Source organism: Peromyscus eremicus, chromosome 8a (genome assembly GCF_949786415.1).
Source record: "Peromyscus eremicus chromosome 8a, PerEre_H2_v1, whole genome shotgun sequence".
NCBI lineage: Eukaryota > Metazoa > Chordata > Mammalia > Rodentia > Cricetidae > Peromyscus > Peromyscus eremicus.
In genome coordinates, this window is record NC_081423.1 from 57,531,325 (window position 1) to 57,551,438 (window position 20,114).

Genomic DNA, 20,114 nt, shown 5'->3' on the forward strand with positions numbered 1-20,114 from the left:
TCTACAGGATGTCACAGTACTTCCCTCTGTAAGGGATGTAATACTTCCCCAAATTCTAAATCATCTCTTAATGACTCTTGACGCCTAAAACAACAGCAATGCTATTTTAAAAAAAAAAAAAGTGTCACACTGTCTCATTTAGAGAATGGTGGAAAGAAAAATGGTCTGTGAATGTTCAGGACAAGAACAATTTCTTTTCAAATCATTCCCATCAAGTTTGGTAGAACCCATGGGGACAGACCCTGAGGATGCCGAGGGCCACCAGTTCAAGTCAGCACAAACACAAAGTCTTGTTTCCCCATTTTTTCACACAAAAGCATGCATCTGCTGCATTGTATCCTGCACCTCATGCATCTGCTGCATTCTATCCTGCACCTCGCTTTCATTATGTAAAGTTTTGGGGAACGATTTGATCATCATTCAAACTGCTTCTGCATTCTTCAAGTGCAGGAGTCGTCTGTGGCAAGCAAGTGAAATAACCAATGTGATCAGTTCCCTCTAGACAGGCATTTGGCTGTTTCCAGTATTCTACTACCTCAAATAATCCTCAGCTAATACCAGTCAATGAGCTAGTATGCCACCCCCACATTCTGAGAAACTCCCAAGGCAGTTAGTTCACTGTGTCAAAGGGAAGACACATGTTTTCACCTTCCGGGGTGTGTGTGTGTGTGTGTGTGTGTGTGTGTGTGTGTGTGTGTGTGTGCATGAGTTTGCAATTCACATGCAGGTAGAGATCAGCAGACAACCTCAGCTCTCATCCTCAGGAGCTGCCCATTTGAGTCAGGGTATCCCATTGGACTACAGCTCATCAGTTATGCTAGACTGGCTGTCCAGTGAGCCCCAAGGGTCCTCCTGTCTCTACCCCCACAGCGCTGAGTTTACCAGCATTTACCGCCATGTCTGGCTTTTTAATGCCGGTTCTGAGAATTGAACTCATGTCCCCAAGTTGTTGAGCCATCCCCTCAGTCCCTCTGAAAGGACTCTTACCACTACACGACCCACACTCTGGCCCCAGAACAAGCACCCTCCCCGTGCTAGCTTAGAGATAAACACAGAATCTTGTCCAATCATAACTTCCTCCTTAGAATTTGTCTAGCTGGAGCCACTGAAAAGTAGCTTTCATTCCTCTCTGGATGTCAAGAAGCTAAAATGTTTTGCCCACGGTGAACTACAGCTGTGGCCCCAATGTTGCAGGGACAGATGGCCCAGGAGGATAAAACCAACCCAAAGACAGACACCAAGTCAAAGATGGAGAGGGACGGTGCAGATGGGCCCTGGAGCCAGCTGCGCCTGAAGCTGAGGCCTTCCACACATGGGAATGCCTGCGAACAACCTGCTCTGTTTGGCTAACAAGGCTTTCTGGCTCTCGAGAGGCCTGATTAGTGCACCGTATAGGAAGGAGAATCCCAATTTGGCTATAATTGGAGAAAGGGGTAAAGATGCAGATGTGACTCTGTGGAGGCCGGGGTGAACAGACAGGAAAAGAAAACATAGTATTGATGAACAGTGGTCACTGCTGAGTCTCGGGGCCCAAGCTGGGGTCACATGTTTTCTAAGTTTTCTGCAAGCAACAAGGACTTTGAAACATATTACAATTAAAAACTAGTAATACTAACCTCAGGTTGGCAGGAAGCAGCCCCAAATGAACTTAGAGGACGGCTCTGAGCCTTGCAGTGGTCAAGTCGGCACCGAAGCCCCAACTGCAGGTTTCTCAGGCCATCAGCACTTGGGGTAGATGCTGCCCAGCACAGGATGGGCTGGAAGGTCACAGAGGACACCACTCTGTCACTGAACCCAAGCCTTCACTCAGGTGGCCCAGGCTCTTCCCTCTACACCCCTTCTTAGCCCCATGCTGAGCATGTGGAAACAGTAGAGTCCCACACAACATTGCCCAGGGGCTGCAGCAGAAGACAATGCCTGGATGAAAGGGTGGTGCACACAAACTGGCCCAAGGCTTCCTGGACTGCTCCCCGGGCCTTACCTTACCTACCCGGAGGTTGTAAGATGGGGCCATCAGGGACCTTTAACTTCACCATATGGAGTGTTTAGAAGACTGTGGCTTCCCTGGGGTCCCCAAGGCACATGGACTCCAAACATGTCTCAGTGCTCAGAGGCCAGGCTAAGGCCACTGTGCCCATAACATCTTCAACTAGAAACAGGCATCCTCTCATTTTGCTTTCCACACTGAGGGCCTGAATGGGGTCTGTTTGGGATCTTTGTTTTCATTTTTTCAAACACTTTTAAGTGTGAAATTACACTGTGATGAAACCATTGCTGCCACCATCCATTTCTAGAACTTCCCATCGCCCCAACTAAAAAAGCTCTATATCCACTAACCAATAATGTCCCCCACTCTAGGCCCTAATCATCTATATCCTGCTTCCTGCCTCTGAGTTCGCATAGTCCAAGCATCGCATGAGTGTGCTGTAGACTAAATAGCCATGTACCCCCAAATCCATATACTGAGTGGATTCCTACCTCCCCCACAAAGTAATGGTCTCAGGGGGTGATTAGGTTGCTAGGGCAGAACTGTCATGAGTGAGGTCTATTCCCTTATAAAGGCGGTCCCACAGAGTCTCCCTGTATCTTCCTCTGTGAGTGCACAGTAAAGAGATAACTACCAGGACTAGATCGGTGGCTCAGTGGTTAAGAGCACTGGCTGCTCTTGCAAAGGGCCTGGATTTGATCCCAGCACCCACACGGTGGCTCAGAGCATCTGTAACTCCAGTTCCAGGGAATCTGACAGCCTCTTCAGGCTTCTATGGACACGAGGCACACATGTGGCGCAGACATACAAGCAGGCAAAGCACTCATACCCATAGAATCTTCTGTGAAAAGGAGAAGGAGGCGGAGGCACCGAGGGACAGGAAGCGGCCTTCACCAGGTACCACAACTGCCAGGGCCTTGACTGTTCAATTCTCAGCCCCTAGGTAGTAAGAAACAAATGTGCGCGGCTTTAACATCAAGTTTCTAATAGCTTGCTACAGCAACCAGAACAAAGTATGGCGAAATGGAACCATGGGGACCTGTCTCCGCGTTGGCTCATTCCACTTACCATAATGTCTTGATTTCCTCCATGTTGTAAGACAATTCCATTCCGTTTTATAGCTGAATAGTATTCCACTGTATGGATCTACCACATTCTGCTCATCCAGCCATTGCTGGAGGACACTTGTGTTGCCGCCACCCTGGCCTGTTCTAACCAGCAACTGTGTGAGGCCCTGCTTTCAATTCTTTACATCCTAAGAGTAGACTGGCTGAATAAAATGTTTGTTTGCAGCAGTAATCCCAACCAAGAACAAGTAGGAAGCATCCATTAGTCCTAATCCCATCTCACAGCCAGGAAAACTGAGGGTCACAGGCTGAGTGCTGCAGACCTTCTGGATTATTATGTGTCTGTGGCCTCCCTGGGTTTTCTGAGAGGCTTCAAGGCTGCCCCTCTGCCCTTCTGCAGTTTTGGTTTCTGTTAGCCAAGGGTCTCTACCTCTCAAACTCTGAAACTGCTGCTGGGCCTGGTCCTCCGGCAGGGGAGGGGATCACAGAGAAGCAGCTCCACCCTCAGCTAGGGCCCTGGGGTCAAGAGCACCCTCCGCCAGGGGCTAGAAGAAATGCAGGCTTTCCTGGGTGATGAACAACTGGGTCACATGATGCATTAACAAAAGAGGATGGGAAGTACTGCTCGGTCCTCGCTCTGAGGATCCAGGACAGGGCTAACCTGTTCCCTCAGCCAAGGTCCAAGGCAGTCACGTGTCTGACAGCCTCAGTGCTCAGGATAGACTCAAGAAAAGAAGTCCAGGTGGGCTTACTGCAGAAGACCAGGGATCAAGACACCAAGATCAAGACGAACTAACCCCCTGGCCAGGAGACAGAGCCACTGCTGGGCCTCCTACCTGTCCACTGCCCATCAGCTTCCTCGGGCGTCCCCTTTGTTCTCAGCCAAGCAACTCCCCTCCCGGAACCAGGAACAACAGGCCACAAAACCTTGACTCCTGAAGCCAGAGGCATCCTGTCCCTCTGGCCAAAGATCAAGGGTAGGGATGTGGCCCACTAAGCGCCATCTGAACTGTCCCTGGGACTTCCACTGATGCTGGAAAACAGGCTGTTCTTTCTGTCTAAATGAAGACTATAAATCCCCAGACAAGACAACGACAACCCAGGAAGTATAGCCCAGGGATAAAATCAACACCCAAGAACTAATTTGAGCCTGGATCCTGCCATGCCTGAACCACCCATCCCCTTTAGCTTACCAGTTAAGCTGGGGGTGGGGGGTGGGGGAGGGCAACGACACCTGATTCTTTTTCTTTACATTAATTAGAACTTGCAACCAAGAGATAATTACTTTTTATTTTTTTTAAAAGATTTTATTTTTTTGTGTTGTTTTGTTTTTTTTAAGGACATGGTCTCTCTATGTGGTCCTGGCTGTCCTGGGACTCACTCTGTAGACCAAGCTGGCCTCAGAGTTAGAGAGATCCTCCTGCCTCTGCCTCCCAAGTGCTGGGATTAAAGGCATGCACTACTATACCTGGATTTTTTTTTTTTAATGTATATGAGTGCTTCGCCTGCATGTATGTGCTCCCCATGCATGCCCGGCGCTCAAGGAGGCCAGAAGAGGGCGCTGGATCCCCTGGAACTGGAGTTACAGGCTGCCATGATTGCCATGTGGGTTTTGGAAACCAAACCCAGGTACTCTGTAACAGCAGCAAGTACTCTTAACCACTGAGTCATCTCTCCAGCCCCAAGACTGCTGATTAATTCAGATAAATTATCAATCAGAATTGGGTATGGTGGCTCATACCTATAATCCCAGCACTAGGGAGTCTAAAGCCACAAGTATGAGGCCAGCCTAAGCTGTAGAGTGGGACCTTGTCCCAAAAGTTCAAACAAATAAAAACAATCAGAAGCAGAGTTGTTTGGGGTGGACCCCTGCCACCCCTCAAAGGCACAGACTGTCTGGGCTCTGCCTAATGGAATTTCTGTGAGACAAGCAGCACAGAACAGCGTTTTGGGAGCCACACTGCCCGGACCCTGCTCTAGGATGCTACACTGTGAGCCGGGGGAGGCGGAGCACGCAAGCCTTTCACTGCCTACCCTGGCCTTCTTTCCCTGACATTCAATACTGCTCCGGCATGCCCTCAGGCCACCCGACAACCTCATTTGCACTACTCCCCAGATGAAATCCACACTACAGTCAACCCAGGCTCTGGGGTGCACCCCGCTCCTTTCCCGCCTCCACGCCTTTGCTGGCGCTCTCTAGGTTAACTAAAATGCACTTCTCCGCTCACTCTCTCCTGTCCGTCCTCATGGGCCACCTATAATGAAACAACCACATGCTGTCTTTCTGGGCGGGGGCATTCCTCCTGATGTCTGTCCTCCCAGATAACCCCTCAGATCCCACACTTCTTTGCCCTGGGTTCCCCCTGACACAGCAGGTCTCTCCTGCTTGAGTTAGGAGGACAGTCTTTCCCCCTGAGCCCTGTCACATGGTGCCTAGCACACACTTGCACTCCACAAATACCCACAGGGAAGAACACAAAGTTGGGTGTTTAGAACACACCCCACCTCCACAAAGGGCTGCACCTTGCATTTGTATTTGAGAGATGAAACAGAGCCAGTGACAGTGAAGGCTAGAGGCACTTTCCAGAATTGAGGAGTGGTGCAGAGGAACAGCCATGTGGACCCAGGTGCCTCTGTTCCCATCACTTGCCCCACAGCCTGTGGCCAGCCTGCACAAGGCCATGCCCTTGGGAGACCTTCTCAGCTATCAGTCTTTGCCTTTGTTGATGTCCCTTTCCCGGAACACCTGTGGGTCTTCTTTCCAGATGGCCTGTTTCAGTTACCTCTTGATTTACGGTTTCTGCCTCTGCGTCTTGGGTTAAACATCTTATTAAAATATATGCCCTATTAAAACACAGAGCATGTGGGTAACCGTGGCTGCAGCCAGTCCTACAATTCCTGTCTAATTAGTGAGGACAGCTGCCTGGCAGCCAGCATGCACTTCAGCTTTTCTGAGGCCTAACATGACAGACACACCCTTCCCCGACTTGATGCTCCCTCACCCCTCAGCTCAGAGCCAGCATTCAGAAGACGTTCTGCTGCTCCAGACACCTGTCCTGTCCCTTCCTTATATGTGTGTGTGTGTGTGTGTGTGTGTGTGTGTGTGTGTGTGTGAGAGAGAGAGAGAGAGAGAGAGAGAGAGAGAGAATGTGTGTGTGTGTGTGTGTGTGTGTGTGTGTGAGAGAGAGAGAGAGAGAGAATGTGTGTGTGTGTGTGTATCAGAGTGTGTGTGTGTGTATCAGAGTGTGTGTGTGTGTATCAGAGTGTGTGTGTGTGTGTGTGTGTGTGTGTGTATCAGAGTGTGTGTGTGTGTGTGTGTGTGTGTGTGTGTGTGTGTGTGTCTGTGGTCTACAGTGTGCTTAGGTGCCATGGGTTTTAAGTTTGGTGTTTTGTCATGAACCTGGTCTCCTCCCCTACAATCCCCCTGCCTGGGTACTGAAATGCAAGTGCAGCAAGCCAAGTACTTCAACCAGGGTCACCACATACTGAGCAGGAAGAAAAAAGAGATGGAATTAGGCATCAGGATGCACAAGCTGAGTGACAGGAGACACTATGCAAAACAGACATGATGAAAAGAACTGACATACAGGGAACAAAATTAAGTTAGGCCCAGGCACCATCCCAGTGCATGGCCAGAGTAGACGTCATCTGTATTCCTGGACTAGTACATGCCCGAGTGGGGCTCCATGCATGTTCCCTGCCCATTGCATAGCCAAGGTGGGGCTACAGGCATGGTCCTCACCCAGTAAATATCCAAAGTGGGGCACCATGCATGCTACCAGTCCAGTGCATGCTCAGAGTGGAGCACCATGCACGCTCCCTGTCCAGTGCATACCCTAAGTGGGGCTCATGCATGCTCCCTGTCCAGCGCATACCCAGAGTGAGCCTCCATCCATGCGCTGACCCCCACCCCCCTCTATATTTTTTTAAGCTTATGTAACACAATGTACACAGCCTGCCACAATTTCTGTCACTTTCTGTGAGGGTCATTACAAGTGTGAGGGAAGAGGAAGAAATCCAAGGGCAACACCATTCAGCAACCAAGCTTCTACAGCTCAGCTGCAGGTTTCCTTGGTCTGCTCACAACGCATCTATCCCAAGCCAATGGAGCCAAGGGACATGCAAAGCTGGGCGGTAACCCTCAGGCTTTAGGCTTACAGAGTTACCCTGAGAGCTCCCCATCCTAGGCCTCAGGCCTCTCCCATGCCACATCCTGTGCATCATGGCTGAAGTGGATAGCACTGTGTTCAGGTGCAGACAGGTGGAAAGGGTCAGGGAACAGGTGGCTGGCATTTTAGGGAAGGTCCCAGCAACATTGCCAGAGCTACTGGTTTCTCCAGGGAAGGCTGAAAAACAGAGTTAGAACACGGAATCTACAATCTTAAAATAAAAACTTAAAAGAGGGAAAAAATAAAACAGGAAAACTTGTGTGACTTCAAGGCCAGCCTGGTCTACATAGCAAGTTCCAGGTCAGCCAGAGCTACTCAGTGAGACCCCGTCTTGGGGGGTGGGGGGTGGAGAGAGGGCTCAGCGTTAAGAGCACAAGCTGCTGTTCTAGAGGACTTGAGTTTGATTCCCAGCATCCACATGGCTGCTAACAATTGTCTGTAACCCAAGTCCTGGGGAATCCAATGCGCTCTTCTAGCCTCTACGGGCACTGGGTATGGCACACATGCAGGCAAAACACTCATACACATCAAATAAAAAATAAATAAATTTCAAAAAAAAAAAAAAACCAGCAGAAAAAAGATAAGCGGACTTGACCGGACTCTAGAGGATGGCAGTGAAGGGCTTTGATTCTGTACCATCCTCCCTGCATCCCCAGCACCCACCCATGTGTGCTGCCAAGGACTCTGCAGGAGCCACTCTCTGATCTCCACCTCAGGTGCCAGCTCCCAGGGGGCAGGGATGGCACAGCTGTCGCAGTGAAACCCAGGGGACCCCTGCTGCCACGCCAGCTATACTCTGTGACTCGTGTTGATGAACCAGGGATAAGAGGAGTGACCTCGTGGAGCTGTGCAGAACGCTCGCCTGTGACCATGGGGCCATCGTCATGCCCCGAGTCTACCTCACAGCATTCTGTGTGGATAGTAGCAGTCTTTACAGTAAAGAAACAGAACTAGGCAAAGGCAGAGAAAGACAAGGGAGGGGTGACTCTCACCAAAAGGCCTGACCTTCTTCCTACAGGGGAAGTAGGCTAACTCCAAGGCTTGGCAGGGCCAGCTCTCTCGGGGCACACATGGGGCCAACGTGTCTCCAGGGACGTCCCCAGATCTTGGAGGGCTCCAGGCAGGACTTGGCTAAAGCACCAGCCTTCATGAAAGAGTGTGTTCATAGCCGATAAGCTTAAAAGCAAGTGACAATTTTTCAATGCACCCTTGCTCCAAGGGCAGTGAATAATCACTGCATTGGCTCCAGGTCCTCTCTGAGTATGTCTGGAAGAAGAGAAGGTCGAACCAAGTTCACTCAGCCCCAGAAACCAGCCTGAGTTCTCAAACACTATCCTCTGGAGAGAAGACCCAGGCTCCTACTCACAGACCCCAATGTTGAGCTGAGCATAAAATTGTCATTCCAGTCCTTGGGGAAACAGGGGCAAAGGGATCATGAGTTCAAGCTAGCCTGGGGCTGCACAGCAAGTTCCAAGCAAGCCTGAGCTACAGAGAAAGACCATGGTTTAAAAAAAAAATCTGTATTTTTGATCTGGGCTGTGTCCAAACAGGTCAGTGCACATGCAGATCCCTTGCACTCTCTCCTTACGGTGTACACTACACCTGCATACATTTATACTCCTTGTGTATACACTACACCTGCATACATTTATACTCCTTGTGTATACACTACACCTGCGTACATTTATACTCCTTGTGTATACACTACACCTGCGTACATTTATACTCCTTGTGTATACACTACACCTGCATACATTTATACTCCTTGTGTATACACTACACCTGCGTACATTTATACTCCTTGTGTATATACTACACCTGCATACATTTATACTCCTTGTGTATACACTACACCTGCATACATTTATACTCCTTGTGTATACACTACACCTGCATACATTTATACTCCTTGTGTATACACTACACCTGCATACATTTATACTCCTTGTGTATACACTACACCTGCATACATTTATACTCCTTGTGTATACACTACACCTGCATACATTTATACTCCTTGTGTATACACTACACCTGCATACATTTATACTCCTTGTGTATACACTACACCTGCATACATTTATACTCCTTGTGTATACACTACACCTGCATACATTTATACTCCTTGTGTATACACTACACCTGCATACATTTATACTCCTTGTGTATACACTACACCTGCATACATTTATACTCCTTGTGTATACACTACACCTGCGTACATTTATACTCCTTGTGTATATACTACACCTGCATACATTTATACTCCTTTTGTATACACTACACCTGCATACATTTATACTCCTTGTGTATACACTACACCTGCACACATTTATACTCCTTGTGCATACACTACACCTGCATACATTTATACTCCTTGTGTATACACTACACCTGCACACATTTATACTCCTTGTGCATACACTACGCCTGCATACATTAACAACAGAAGCCACTGAATGCATTGAGAGCTCATCTCAAGCCAGGCACTGCAAAGGTGCTCATCTTAGGTTCTGAACCCTTGCTATGGCTTGAGTTTTCAAATGTCCCCTGGAGGCTGGAGAGGTGGCTCAGCACCCACAAGGTGGCTCACAACCACCCATAGCTCCAGCTCCAGGAGACCTGACACCCTCTCCTGACTTCCACAGGCACCAGGCATACATGTTACAGATGTATATAAAATAAAAATAAATAAATCTTTTTAACTGTTCTCTGTGTTAAGGCTCGTGTATGAAGGGTTTAATTGACAACTGCTGGGCTCTTGTGGGGTTACTGGATCAAGAGAACTCTGACTTTGCGGATGGATCAATCTGCTGATGAATTAATGCATAGCTAAATAGACCTAGGAGGTGGGGCATAGTTGAAGGAAGCAGGCCGCCGGAGGCATGCCTTTGGAAAGTGTACCTTGTCCCCGGACCCTTCATCTTCTCCTGTCCACTTCCCACTACCATGATCCAGCGAACAATGCTGCTCCGTCCCGCCCTATCTGTGCCCTCTCTGCAAGGAGGCTCCACCTCAGCGCAGGTCCACAGCAGTGGAGGTGGCTGACCACCAACCGACCCCTGAAATCGGGAATTACAAACACCTTTTCTCCTTGAAGTCGTTTCTCTCAGGCTTTCTGTCACAACAGCAACAAAATGACACCGGCATGTAATAGTGGAGAGCACCACCACACAGAGTGTGGGGACAGACCCTTGTCATCCCGGTACTTGGAAGGCTGAAGCTATACAGCAAGACCCTGCTCTCAAAGCAAACTACAACAAAAGTAGTATACAGTCTCTCAAACTAGGTTGAAATTCCTGATCCTCCACTTCTAACTGCGCTTAGAACAAGTCCTTGGCCTCTGAGTCTCAATTCCTCACCTCAACAATGGAGAAAACAGCAAATAACAACAGAGTTAAGAAATCGGAGTTACAGCCTGGCCGGCAGCAAGCAGAAGCCCTGGGTTTAGTACCCAGCATTGCAAGCTAAAACAAACAACAAAAAAAAACTAATAAAATTCATAAAGATGTACGTGCAATATACACGTAAGCCCTTGCCCCCAGAACTAGCAGATAGCAAGCTTCGAAATGTTTTGGTTTGGGACCAGGGGAGGTGGTTCAGTGGATAAAGCATGAAGACCAGAGTTCGGACCCCCAGAACCCATGTCAAAGCTGGGCAGCCACAGCACTGCAACCCTAACACTTGGGAGGCAAGCACTAAGGACTTCCCATCCAAGCTGGTGAGCCAGCCGAGGAGCAACTGGTGGGCTATGCGGCCCAGCAAAGAGACCCTGCCTCAATAAAGAAGAGCGTGATCAAGAGGACGATCACCCTCAACTTCAGGCCTGCACGTGCACAGGTGGACACAAACACACACACACACACACACACACACACACACACACACACACACGTGTACACACCAGGCACATAGACACATAAAAATAAATAACTTTTTAAAAATTAAAGACAAGGGCCAGAGAAAGGGTTCACCAGGCTAAGGTGCGTGCCACCAAGTGTGATGGATAACCTACCTCGTAGTCTCAGAAGTTACATGATGGAAGGAGAGAACCAGCTCCCACAGAGCTGACCTCTGACCTCTACATGCACACCACGGCACGTGCAAGAACAGACACACACACACACACACACACACACACACACACACACACAAACACACAAACAGATACATGTAAAAATAAATAATAAAAGCACAATATATTGGTTTGTTACAAGCACCATGCTGCCCTCCACAGTCCTGGGACACTGGTGTTTTGTGGCCCATTTTAGTCTGTAGGAAACTGTCCCCCAAATCTCAGACATTTCACATCACCTTCCCGATTTTCCCCCAAACCCTAGTACCACCTGACAATGGCTTCTCTAACACTTTTCTTTAAATTGACTTGCAATTTTTGACTTAAACAAATTTGCTTTTTAAAAATGTTATGTAACTGCCACGCATGGAAAAGCAGTGTTGCTTGCCAGAGCTCATTTTTCAAAATAGCTATTAAAATAAAAAGCACTTGTCCACCTGAAAACATCTTGCCTACCTCAGTTGCTTTTTATGGATTGGGTGGGCAAGAACCTTGGTTGGTAGGGGGTGGGGTTGTGGATGGAGTTAGGCCTCAACTTAAAATGACTTAGGATCTTCCTTGGGCCCTTGGGCAGCTCTCATGTGCACAGAAATGATTTTCGTTGGTTGAACCGAGCCGGCCTGGCAAGCCTCTATTTGGCAACACCACGGTAGGCAGCCATCTGTGCACCATGCGGACTCCAAAGAGATAAAACCGTGTTTGGAGAGAAAGATGTATTAGCTAATGGCAATTGTTCGCTAATTCAGACGCCCACTGGCCCCTGTGCCATAATGAAGAGAGTCTGCCTTTGCCTCTCAGGCAGCAGCTCAGGGATGAGAGATCTAGGAATCCAGGGCCAAGGACAGCCCTGGGGCCCTGCCCAGCCTAGGGACAGTCTTCATGCCTATGGGTCTTATGCACAAGCAGGGAAGGGGTCAAAGGAATTAGGAGAAGATGAGAAAGAGTGAGCTATCCAGTGCCCTTCTCCCTGAGATCTCACAGAATGACCTGAGATGAGAAAAGAGCACCTTGAAACCTGCCTCAGAGAAGCACTGCCACACTGATGGGCTGTTGGGGACACAGGCTATGAGCGTATTTTACTTGGGGAAGCCACCGCCTCTTCAGCCTCCCTCTATTCATTCAACAAGGATCCCACTGAACACCTCCTATTCTGGACTAAGGAGACTCGGAAGTGACGCAACCAGGGCCATTGGTCTCCATTCACATCCTCGAGAAAGTAACAGCTATTGTGTTTATTCATAAAGTGGACAGCAGTTCACATAAGCACAATGAAATAAATAAACCACAGTAAAGCAAGGGTGACTGAAGTGAGATGCTCAGACTGCCTGGTCCTGGGAGCTTTTGAGGGGACAGTGCAGAGGTTGAGAGTCCAGTGAAGGAAGCAACAGCCAATTAAGTCACACACAGCAGGTGCAAAGGGGCTGGGGCAAGAACACACTGACATGTTCCCAGGATGGAAGGAAGGACTCTGCAGCAGAAAAAAGATCATGGGGCATGGTGGGACGGGGAGGAGGTAAGACTGCTGTTGGCTTTCCTCTGAGATAGAATGAAGACACAGAGGAAAAGCAGGGCCTTCTACCTCCATGGGTAGAAGGTTTGATTCTATGTGACTCTTTCAAACTCCCAGATAAGAACTAGAAGCAAGGACACCAAAGGGGAGAGTCAACTAACACCCCAAGCCTGTAGAGGTGGTGCATACCCCTAAACCCAATACACCAAAGCCTGAGACAGGAGGATTGAGAGTTCAGACCACCCTTTGCTACAGAGTGAGACTCTATCTCAAAAACAAACAATTCATTCATGCCTTGGATTCTGTCCATTAAACTCCAAGGGTCTGACTCTCAAATGCTCAGAGAGATTAACCACAGGATAACGGTTAAAAGGAGATCTTTGTTCTTTAAAGCAAGGACAGCCAACCAAGCAGGTGGCATTCAAACATCAGATGTGAAGAAGCAAGAGACTGTCCCTTCATAAACAGAAGGCCCCAGCCACCTCCCAGGACAAGAACAAGCTTCCATGTGTTCAGGTTTGAGTAGTTGGGTTCCTACCCTGTGCCCCTTCCAGCTCTGGAACTCCAGGACTGAGAGGCCTGGGCTCCTGCACACCACACAGGCTCAGACTTCACATCAGCCAGCTAGCTCACATGGCTGTCTCCAAATCAAGTCTCCTCCTGGACACCAGGTGCAAAGTCCAGGAACAAAACAATCATGGCTGCTAGCTCATCAAAAGAGGCACCAGATACCTCCAGCCGCACAGTCGCGCAAGCAGGACAAGTAAACAAAGGAGCGGAACTCACCCCTGACAGAGCCTTCGGTCTAGACCCATATGATAACTTACAGGTGACATGGCAGGTGGCAGAGCTTGGTAAACACCACCGGGAGTCACTGACCATAAATCCCTGATTATGGGAAACTTCACAAGCTAACAATCCAAGCGAAGGTATGGTTCCATGGTAGACCTTGCTTGCTGAACATGGGTAAGACCCTGGGAAAGAAAAAAAAGGACAAAGGAGGCAGAGAGAGGCCTTGTTCCTTCAATAAACAAGCTGTAATGACGAGAGAAAGAATTAGATGAGAAGAAGGTATAGACTGAGAAGTACACCCATCACACTTGATAGCCTGAATCTTGACTCAGGAAGCCTTTCATGACAGTGGAGAAATTGGAATAATGACTAGATAGATGATGGAATTACTGTGGCTCAGAGAACTTGCTGCTCTAGCACAGGCTGTGAGTTCAGTTCCCAGAACCACGTCAGGCCGCTCATCACTCCAGCTCCAGGGATCAGAAGCCCTCTTCTTGGCTCCATGGGTATTCACACACATATGCACATACCACACATAGACATGCATGCATACATATACATAAAAATAAATGTTTATTTAAAGAACTTACTGTTAATGTGGAAAGGTTTGATAAATTTTTAAGGATACTATCTTTAAAACACAAATCAAAACCTGTCTCAAAAAATGCAAATGAAAGAATGAAGCACTCTAACATCTTAGATTTGCTTAAACATAAGCTGTGTGGGGACGCTGGGTAGTTAATAAATAGAACAAGATTGGACATCAGTTGATGACCACAGAACTGAGCACTACACCATAAACTTCTCTGCACCTTTGTGAACCCTTGAAAGACCTCAAGGTTGGAATGTGGCTCAGTGATAGAGCATTTGCCTAGCACACACAAGGTCATAGGCTTGGTACTTTAACACGCCCAAAGGGTTTTTTGTGTTTTTTGTTTGTTTGTTTTGTTTTGTTTTGTTTTTTCGAGACAGGGTTTTTCCATGTAGTTTTGGTGCCTGTCTTAGATCTCGCTCTGTAGACCAGGCTGGCCTCATACTCACAGAGATCCGCCTAGTTCTGCCTCCCAAGTGCTGGGATTAAAGGCGTGTGTCACAGCTGCCTGACTGTTTTTTGGGTTTTTTGTTTTGTTTTGTTTTTAATAAAAACTAAGGGAAAGCAGGCTTTTCCTAACAACCCATACAGAAATGCCCCTGTAAGTTACACTCCACAAAGAGAAATCCCTCTCAGAAGATTCTCTGCTCTGCATCACTGCCTGTCAGCAAGCATTTGCTAAATGATGAGAGAACCCATGTTTTCCTCCTTGGAATCTCCAGGATGGGAATGGTCCCCAAATAACTCCCTCCGTTTGTCCTTTTGTTTTGTTTGTTTGTTTGTTTTTCTTTATTGCTATCTTCTGATTCAGAATGTCACACCCAAGGCCACACTGACTTCACCACATCTGAATTAGTAAACAACTGCCCTCAGCTAATACATCTTCCTTCCTACCAAAGTGTTACTGTCCCCCAAAAAACTCCATCTTCCTCACCATTGACCTGTCACAGTACTGGGGACTGAACCTAGTCCCCCACACATTGACACACATGGTGAGTAAGTGTCCTACCACTGAGCTGCATCCCCTGTCCGTCCTCTTCTTACTTTGAGACAGAGTCTCACTAAATTATCAAGCTGGTCTTGAATTCACTCTATAGCCCAGGCAGGTTTTGAACATTTGATTCTTCTGCCTCAACTTCCTGAGTAGCTGGGATTACAGGCTTGTGTGACAAAGCCCAGCTTCCCACCACCCTCATCTAACCCTGCGAAGAAGTGCTCTGGGCCTCGCTCCATCTACCAGGCTCTTCTCAATAAAGCCATGTTAAAGGAATTCCTTATACTGTGATTTCAAGCTACAGTATCAGAGAAGATGTCAGATTCAAGCTCCTCTCCAACACAGTACTGATTTGGCCAGATCCCCTATAACAGAAACCTTGCATGTAGTCAAAAGGGGACAGAACCTCCAGGCTGTCCCAAACTCTGGAAGAGGTCTGTTAAGACTGAAAAACTGGGCTGGTGAGATAGCTCAGAGGCCACCAAGACTGGTGACCTGAGTTAGTCCACAAGACATCCATGGCAGAAGGAGAGAAGTGACCCCAGCAAGCTGTCCTCTGAATTCTATATGTAATCCATGGCATTCGCACATACACACACACAATAAGTAAGTATAATTCTTTAAGTCTGATAAACCCCATGCTCATTTCTAAAACAGTAAATTGAGACTGGAGCTTTGAGCACAATTCTTTAGGACCTACCAAGAGACCCTGGGAATCTCCTGGTCCCTGGCCCATGGGACACTTGCCCCCAGGCCATCTTCCCGGGCATAACAATCAGCCCCTTCATGTGTAATATTTTCAAGCAGCATAGAAAGAGGATGACAAGGACCACTAGAACATCCCTGCCAGCCACACATCACCATTTCAGCCCTGAAGGCAAAGAGCCCAGAGTGTTCTCTGCATATGCCTGTCAATTAGAGGTGCTGGGAAGATCGATGGATGGATCAAGCCTCTGGAAGGATGGGGCGGGGGCTTGAGTCTGAGCTGACCACATGATGAGAAGGGATGGAAGGAAGAACTCTGCAAATTTAACACCCAGCACGGAGTTTGGGGAAGGCTTAGCAAGAGCTAGCAGCTGCCACCTGCCCCCAGATTCCCTGTGGCCAGCGGGCACCCGCAGAGCAAGGGTCAATAGTGTGCATCACAGCTTCCAGACACTTAAAGACACAGAAACTCCAGAAAAAAGCAAGAGAAGAAACAAAAGCCACTTTATACCAAGATAAAACCGATCCTCTCTCTGAGGAGGGTAAGTGCACGGCCAGAGGCATCGGGCTATAGCAACAGAAGCACCAGATGAAGCCAAGGATGGAGGGGACAACTACTGTCTGCCTGGCTGGCAGACAAGAGCTGAGAGCATCCACAAAGGGCAGATCACCAGGAAGCATCCTGACCCCAGCAGACCTCTCCCTGGCCCCTGTCAGCTACCTCACTGTGTGCCCCCAACCCATGCCCATCTCTCTGCCTCCTTTGCCTGTGCACAACGGGCCTTGACCACTACTGGTAGGGTTGTAACCACCAGACATCTCTCCTTAGTCAGCAAGGGCACCGGGCCTGTGAGAGAATGGGAGCCATTCAAACCACATCCCCTTCATCCCCAAGAGCATTTGAGCCTTCAGCTACAGCTTCACCCACAGTATAGCACTGGAGCCTCTGTGTGTAGACAGAATGGGAAGCACAAGGAGCTGAAATCTGTACCATCACCTCACAGTCAACAGAGGAGACACGGCTCCAAGTCCTACCTTGCACGGGGACTTTCCACCCTACCACATGGTCTGTCTTTGGTTAGGAACTGGTTGCATGTGTCTGCCTTCCCTCCCAGCCTGGTACTTGGTATGGAACCTATGGCTTTACTCAAGCTAGGAAAGTGCTCTACCACTGAACCATATTCCCAGCCCATGCTGGTCCTGAACTCACTCTGAAGCGCAGGCAGACCTTGAACTTGCGATCCTCTAGCCTCAGCCTCCTGAGTAGGTGGGATCACAGGCTTTGTCTGCCAGGGCCAGCTAAACCTGCCATTCTATGGAGCACATTTTCCTCTTCTTTCCCCCAAGCACAACCTGAGATTGGCCGCTCATCCATCCTTCTAGTGCCAGGGAGTTGGCCCATTCATGCCTCCTCTACAGATTAGGTGGAAAAGGGAAAGGAAATCAAGGTCCAAAAGCAAAAAGGTCCCAGACCCAGATCACTGGGTTCCTGTTCTCCAGGCAGCCTTTCTACTGGACACCAGTGTTCTCGACACCAGACACCCAGAGTCCACCTGCCATATTCGGTGCCACTTATTTTTTTTTTAAGATTCTATTTTATTTTTATGTATGTGTCTCTATGTTGGAGGGTTGCACATGTGAGTGAAGGCACCCTGGGGGGCCAGAAGGAGGCTTCAGATCCCCCGGAGCTAGACTTACAAGCAGCTGTGAGACATCCTCCACCCCTCGCCCTCCCCATACATGGGTGCTGGGAACTGAATTAGGGTCCTCTGGAAGAGCAGGAAATACTTTTAAGCACTGAGCCCTCTCTCCAGCCTCAACACTTAGATTTTTATTGCAACTGCTTCAGTTGAACAAACACATTCTCAGTACTGCCTACAGTTAAGTGATGCCTTATATTATTGCCACAGATGGAAAAATAAGTTCCATTAACGGTTACTAGGAGGGGCTCCTGAAAGCAAAACGATCTCCCCTCTAGGCAGGGCCTCTCTCCCACTTAAAGAGCCTGAGCCAGCCCACTCTCCCCGGGTTACAAAGGGAACATAAGCAAGGGGCCAGCAGATTGGCGGTGGCACATCAGGAAGCAGAGGCAGGTGGATCTCTGTGAGTTCAAAGTCTGCCTGATCCACAGAGTGAGTTGCAGGGCAGCCAAGGCTACACAGAGAAACCTTGTCTCAAAACAAACAAACAACTAGGGGAGAAAAAGGGTGTTGAGGCCAGGCTACCACCGTGTTGAAGCTTTCCCTTTGAAGGAATCCTGCCGACCGACCGGCAGAGAACTGGGAAGAACTTTCTTACCAAGTGACTCAATGTTACTTCATACTCGGCCACCTTAATCATTTCCCTGGCATCTCATCCTAGGCTGTGGGAAACATCTCATTAATCAACATTTTGGAGAAATAGGAACAAAAAGGAACAGACACGACCTAGACCATATTCTTAAAGCTTTCCTCTTTGCTGCTCAGCACCCCAGAGACAGACAGTCACCACCCATGTGTCTGTGACTGTAACGCCCTTGGGGGTCTATGGGGAGGTGCAGCACTAACCCCCCAAAAAAAACTCCTCCAGCAGGACCCCTGGAAGTCAGGCATTAGGTTCCAACATCCTCAGTTGCTAGGACCCTAGCAGAAAAGGTAGGTTATGGTCATAACCTACAAGAGCAGCTCGCTGGGGTTTAGTGGGTGTCAAGTCTACATCTGGAGGCTGGAGCCCAGGCAGCTGCCTCAGACTCTTCTCTCTGTGCTCCCCCCCCCACACACACACACACACAAACACACACACACCAGCTCCACACGTTCCCCTCTCCTCAACACAGATGTCCAGAGTGTCCCTGAAATAGCCAGAGAAAACAATTTCCAACGCCCGGGAGCAAACAAGAGCGCGAGCAGTAGCAAGAAAGAGTCCAAGAGGGGAATACCCAAAAACAGACACGGTGGGGAAGCGGAGGCTGAACCACCTCCAAACTTGGTCCTTGCCTGCCGGCACCCAAGCGCAGAGCACGCGGAGCCAGGCAGACAGCTCAAGGGTTCAGCCAAGTTGCAGAGAAGCTTGGACTGAGCTAGTAGCTCTACGCTCTCCCAACTGCAGGCGTTGGGATGGGTACCTCAATTCGCAAAAGCAAGGTCTGGGAGCCCTCCGACTCCCCTAGTGTCCCGTCTGAGCCAGCCAGGCTTTTTTTTCCCCCATCCAAAAGGGAGCCAAAAGGAAAAGTCCACCCGAAAGAAAACTGGAATTCACCGCAAGCGAGGAGGACAGGGGAGCGGGGTGATGCCAGCTTTACCTTTTCTCTTTATTCTGTTTTCGAGATTTGTGCAGGAGTCCGATGAGCACCACGGCGGCTCGGATCCCCGCCTTTCGGCAATGCATCCTCCCGGCCGGCTGGGACATGGCGAGGCCGCCGGCGGTGCCCGGCCGCGCCCTCGCCCGCCGCGCGTCCCCGCCGCCGCCCCGGCTCTGCGAGCTCCGCGCTGCCCGCGCCCCGGCCTTTGCCGCCCGCCTCGCATGGGCCCCGCCCCACCTAGGTGCGCCCGAGGGTCAGGTGACTGGGCGCTCACTTCCCGACGACCTTCAGCGTCTCCCTGGGGCCCGCGGGGCGGCCGGTGTCCGCTCCCCCAGCGCGGGCATTTCCGAGGCTCGCTCCGGGCGCGGCTGGCCAGCGGCTCCGGGGCTCCCGCTCCGACGCACCGCCCGCCCTGGCCCCGCCTCGGCTCCGCCTCCCGCGCCGGGGCTGCTGACTCCCCTGCAGGCCGAGACTCAGAGAGTAAAACGAGCGACCCGACCCGCGCAAAGCAACCCTAGAGAACTCAGGCGGCCGGACTCGGGAGAGCAGGGGACCTGACCCCAGGGAGCGCAGGTGACAGGACCCTAGTGAGCTCAGGCAGCTGAACCCGGAGAGCAGAGAATCGGATCGCGGACTAAGGATGACGACTCGATTGCGCCGGGCACTGTGGGGCTCGACGCCCGAGTTCGCAGCTCGCACTCTGCTGCCCTGAGCGCGCCAGCCCCAACCTTTTCTTGCCTGCGCCCGGGTCTGGATCCCGGTCCCTGTCTCCTGAGCCCCGCCGGCCGTCTGGGGCTCCCTCCCCAGGCTGACGAGTTCTCACACCCGCCTGCCAGGATACTTCTCCGATGCTGTCACTGGCTTTACAACAGAGGAGAAAATACACACGGAGAAGAAACTGCGCGCGTCCGCCACTACCCTCCCACTGTCCCAGATAAGCCGC

General features: G+C 49.8%; 1 protein-coding gene across 1 annotated transcript in view; it reads right to left on the reverse strand.

The window, feature by feature from the left end:
* Rap1gap2 (RAP1 GTPase activating protein 2) overlaps positions 1-19,278 on the reverse strand; it is a 138,988-nt gene extending 119,710 nt beyond the window's left edge. The window contains exon 1 of the mRNA XM_059270669.1: positions 19,172-19,278. Within this exon, the coding sequence (XP_059126652.1) occupies positions 19,172-19,278 (107 nt within the window). The remainder of the gene's footprint in view (positions 1-19,171) is intronic.
* Positions 19,279-20,114: the final 836 nt, after the last annotated feature.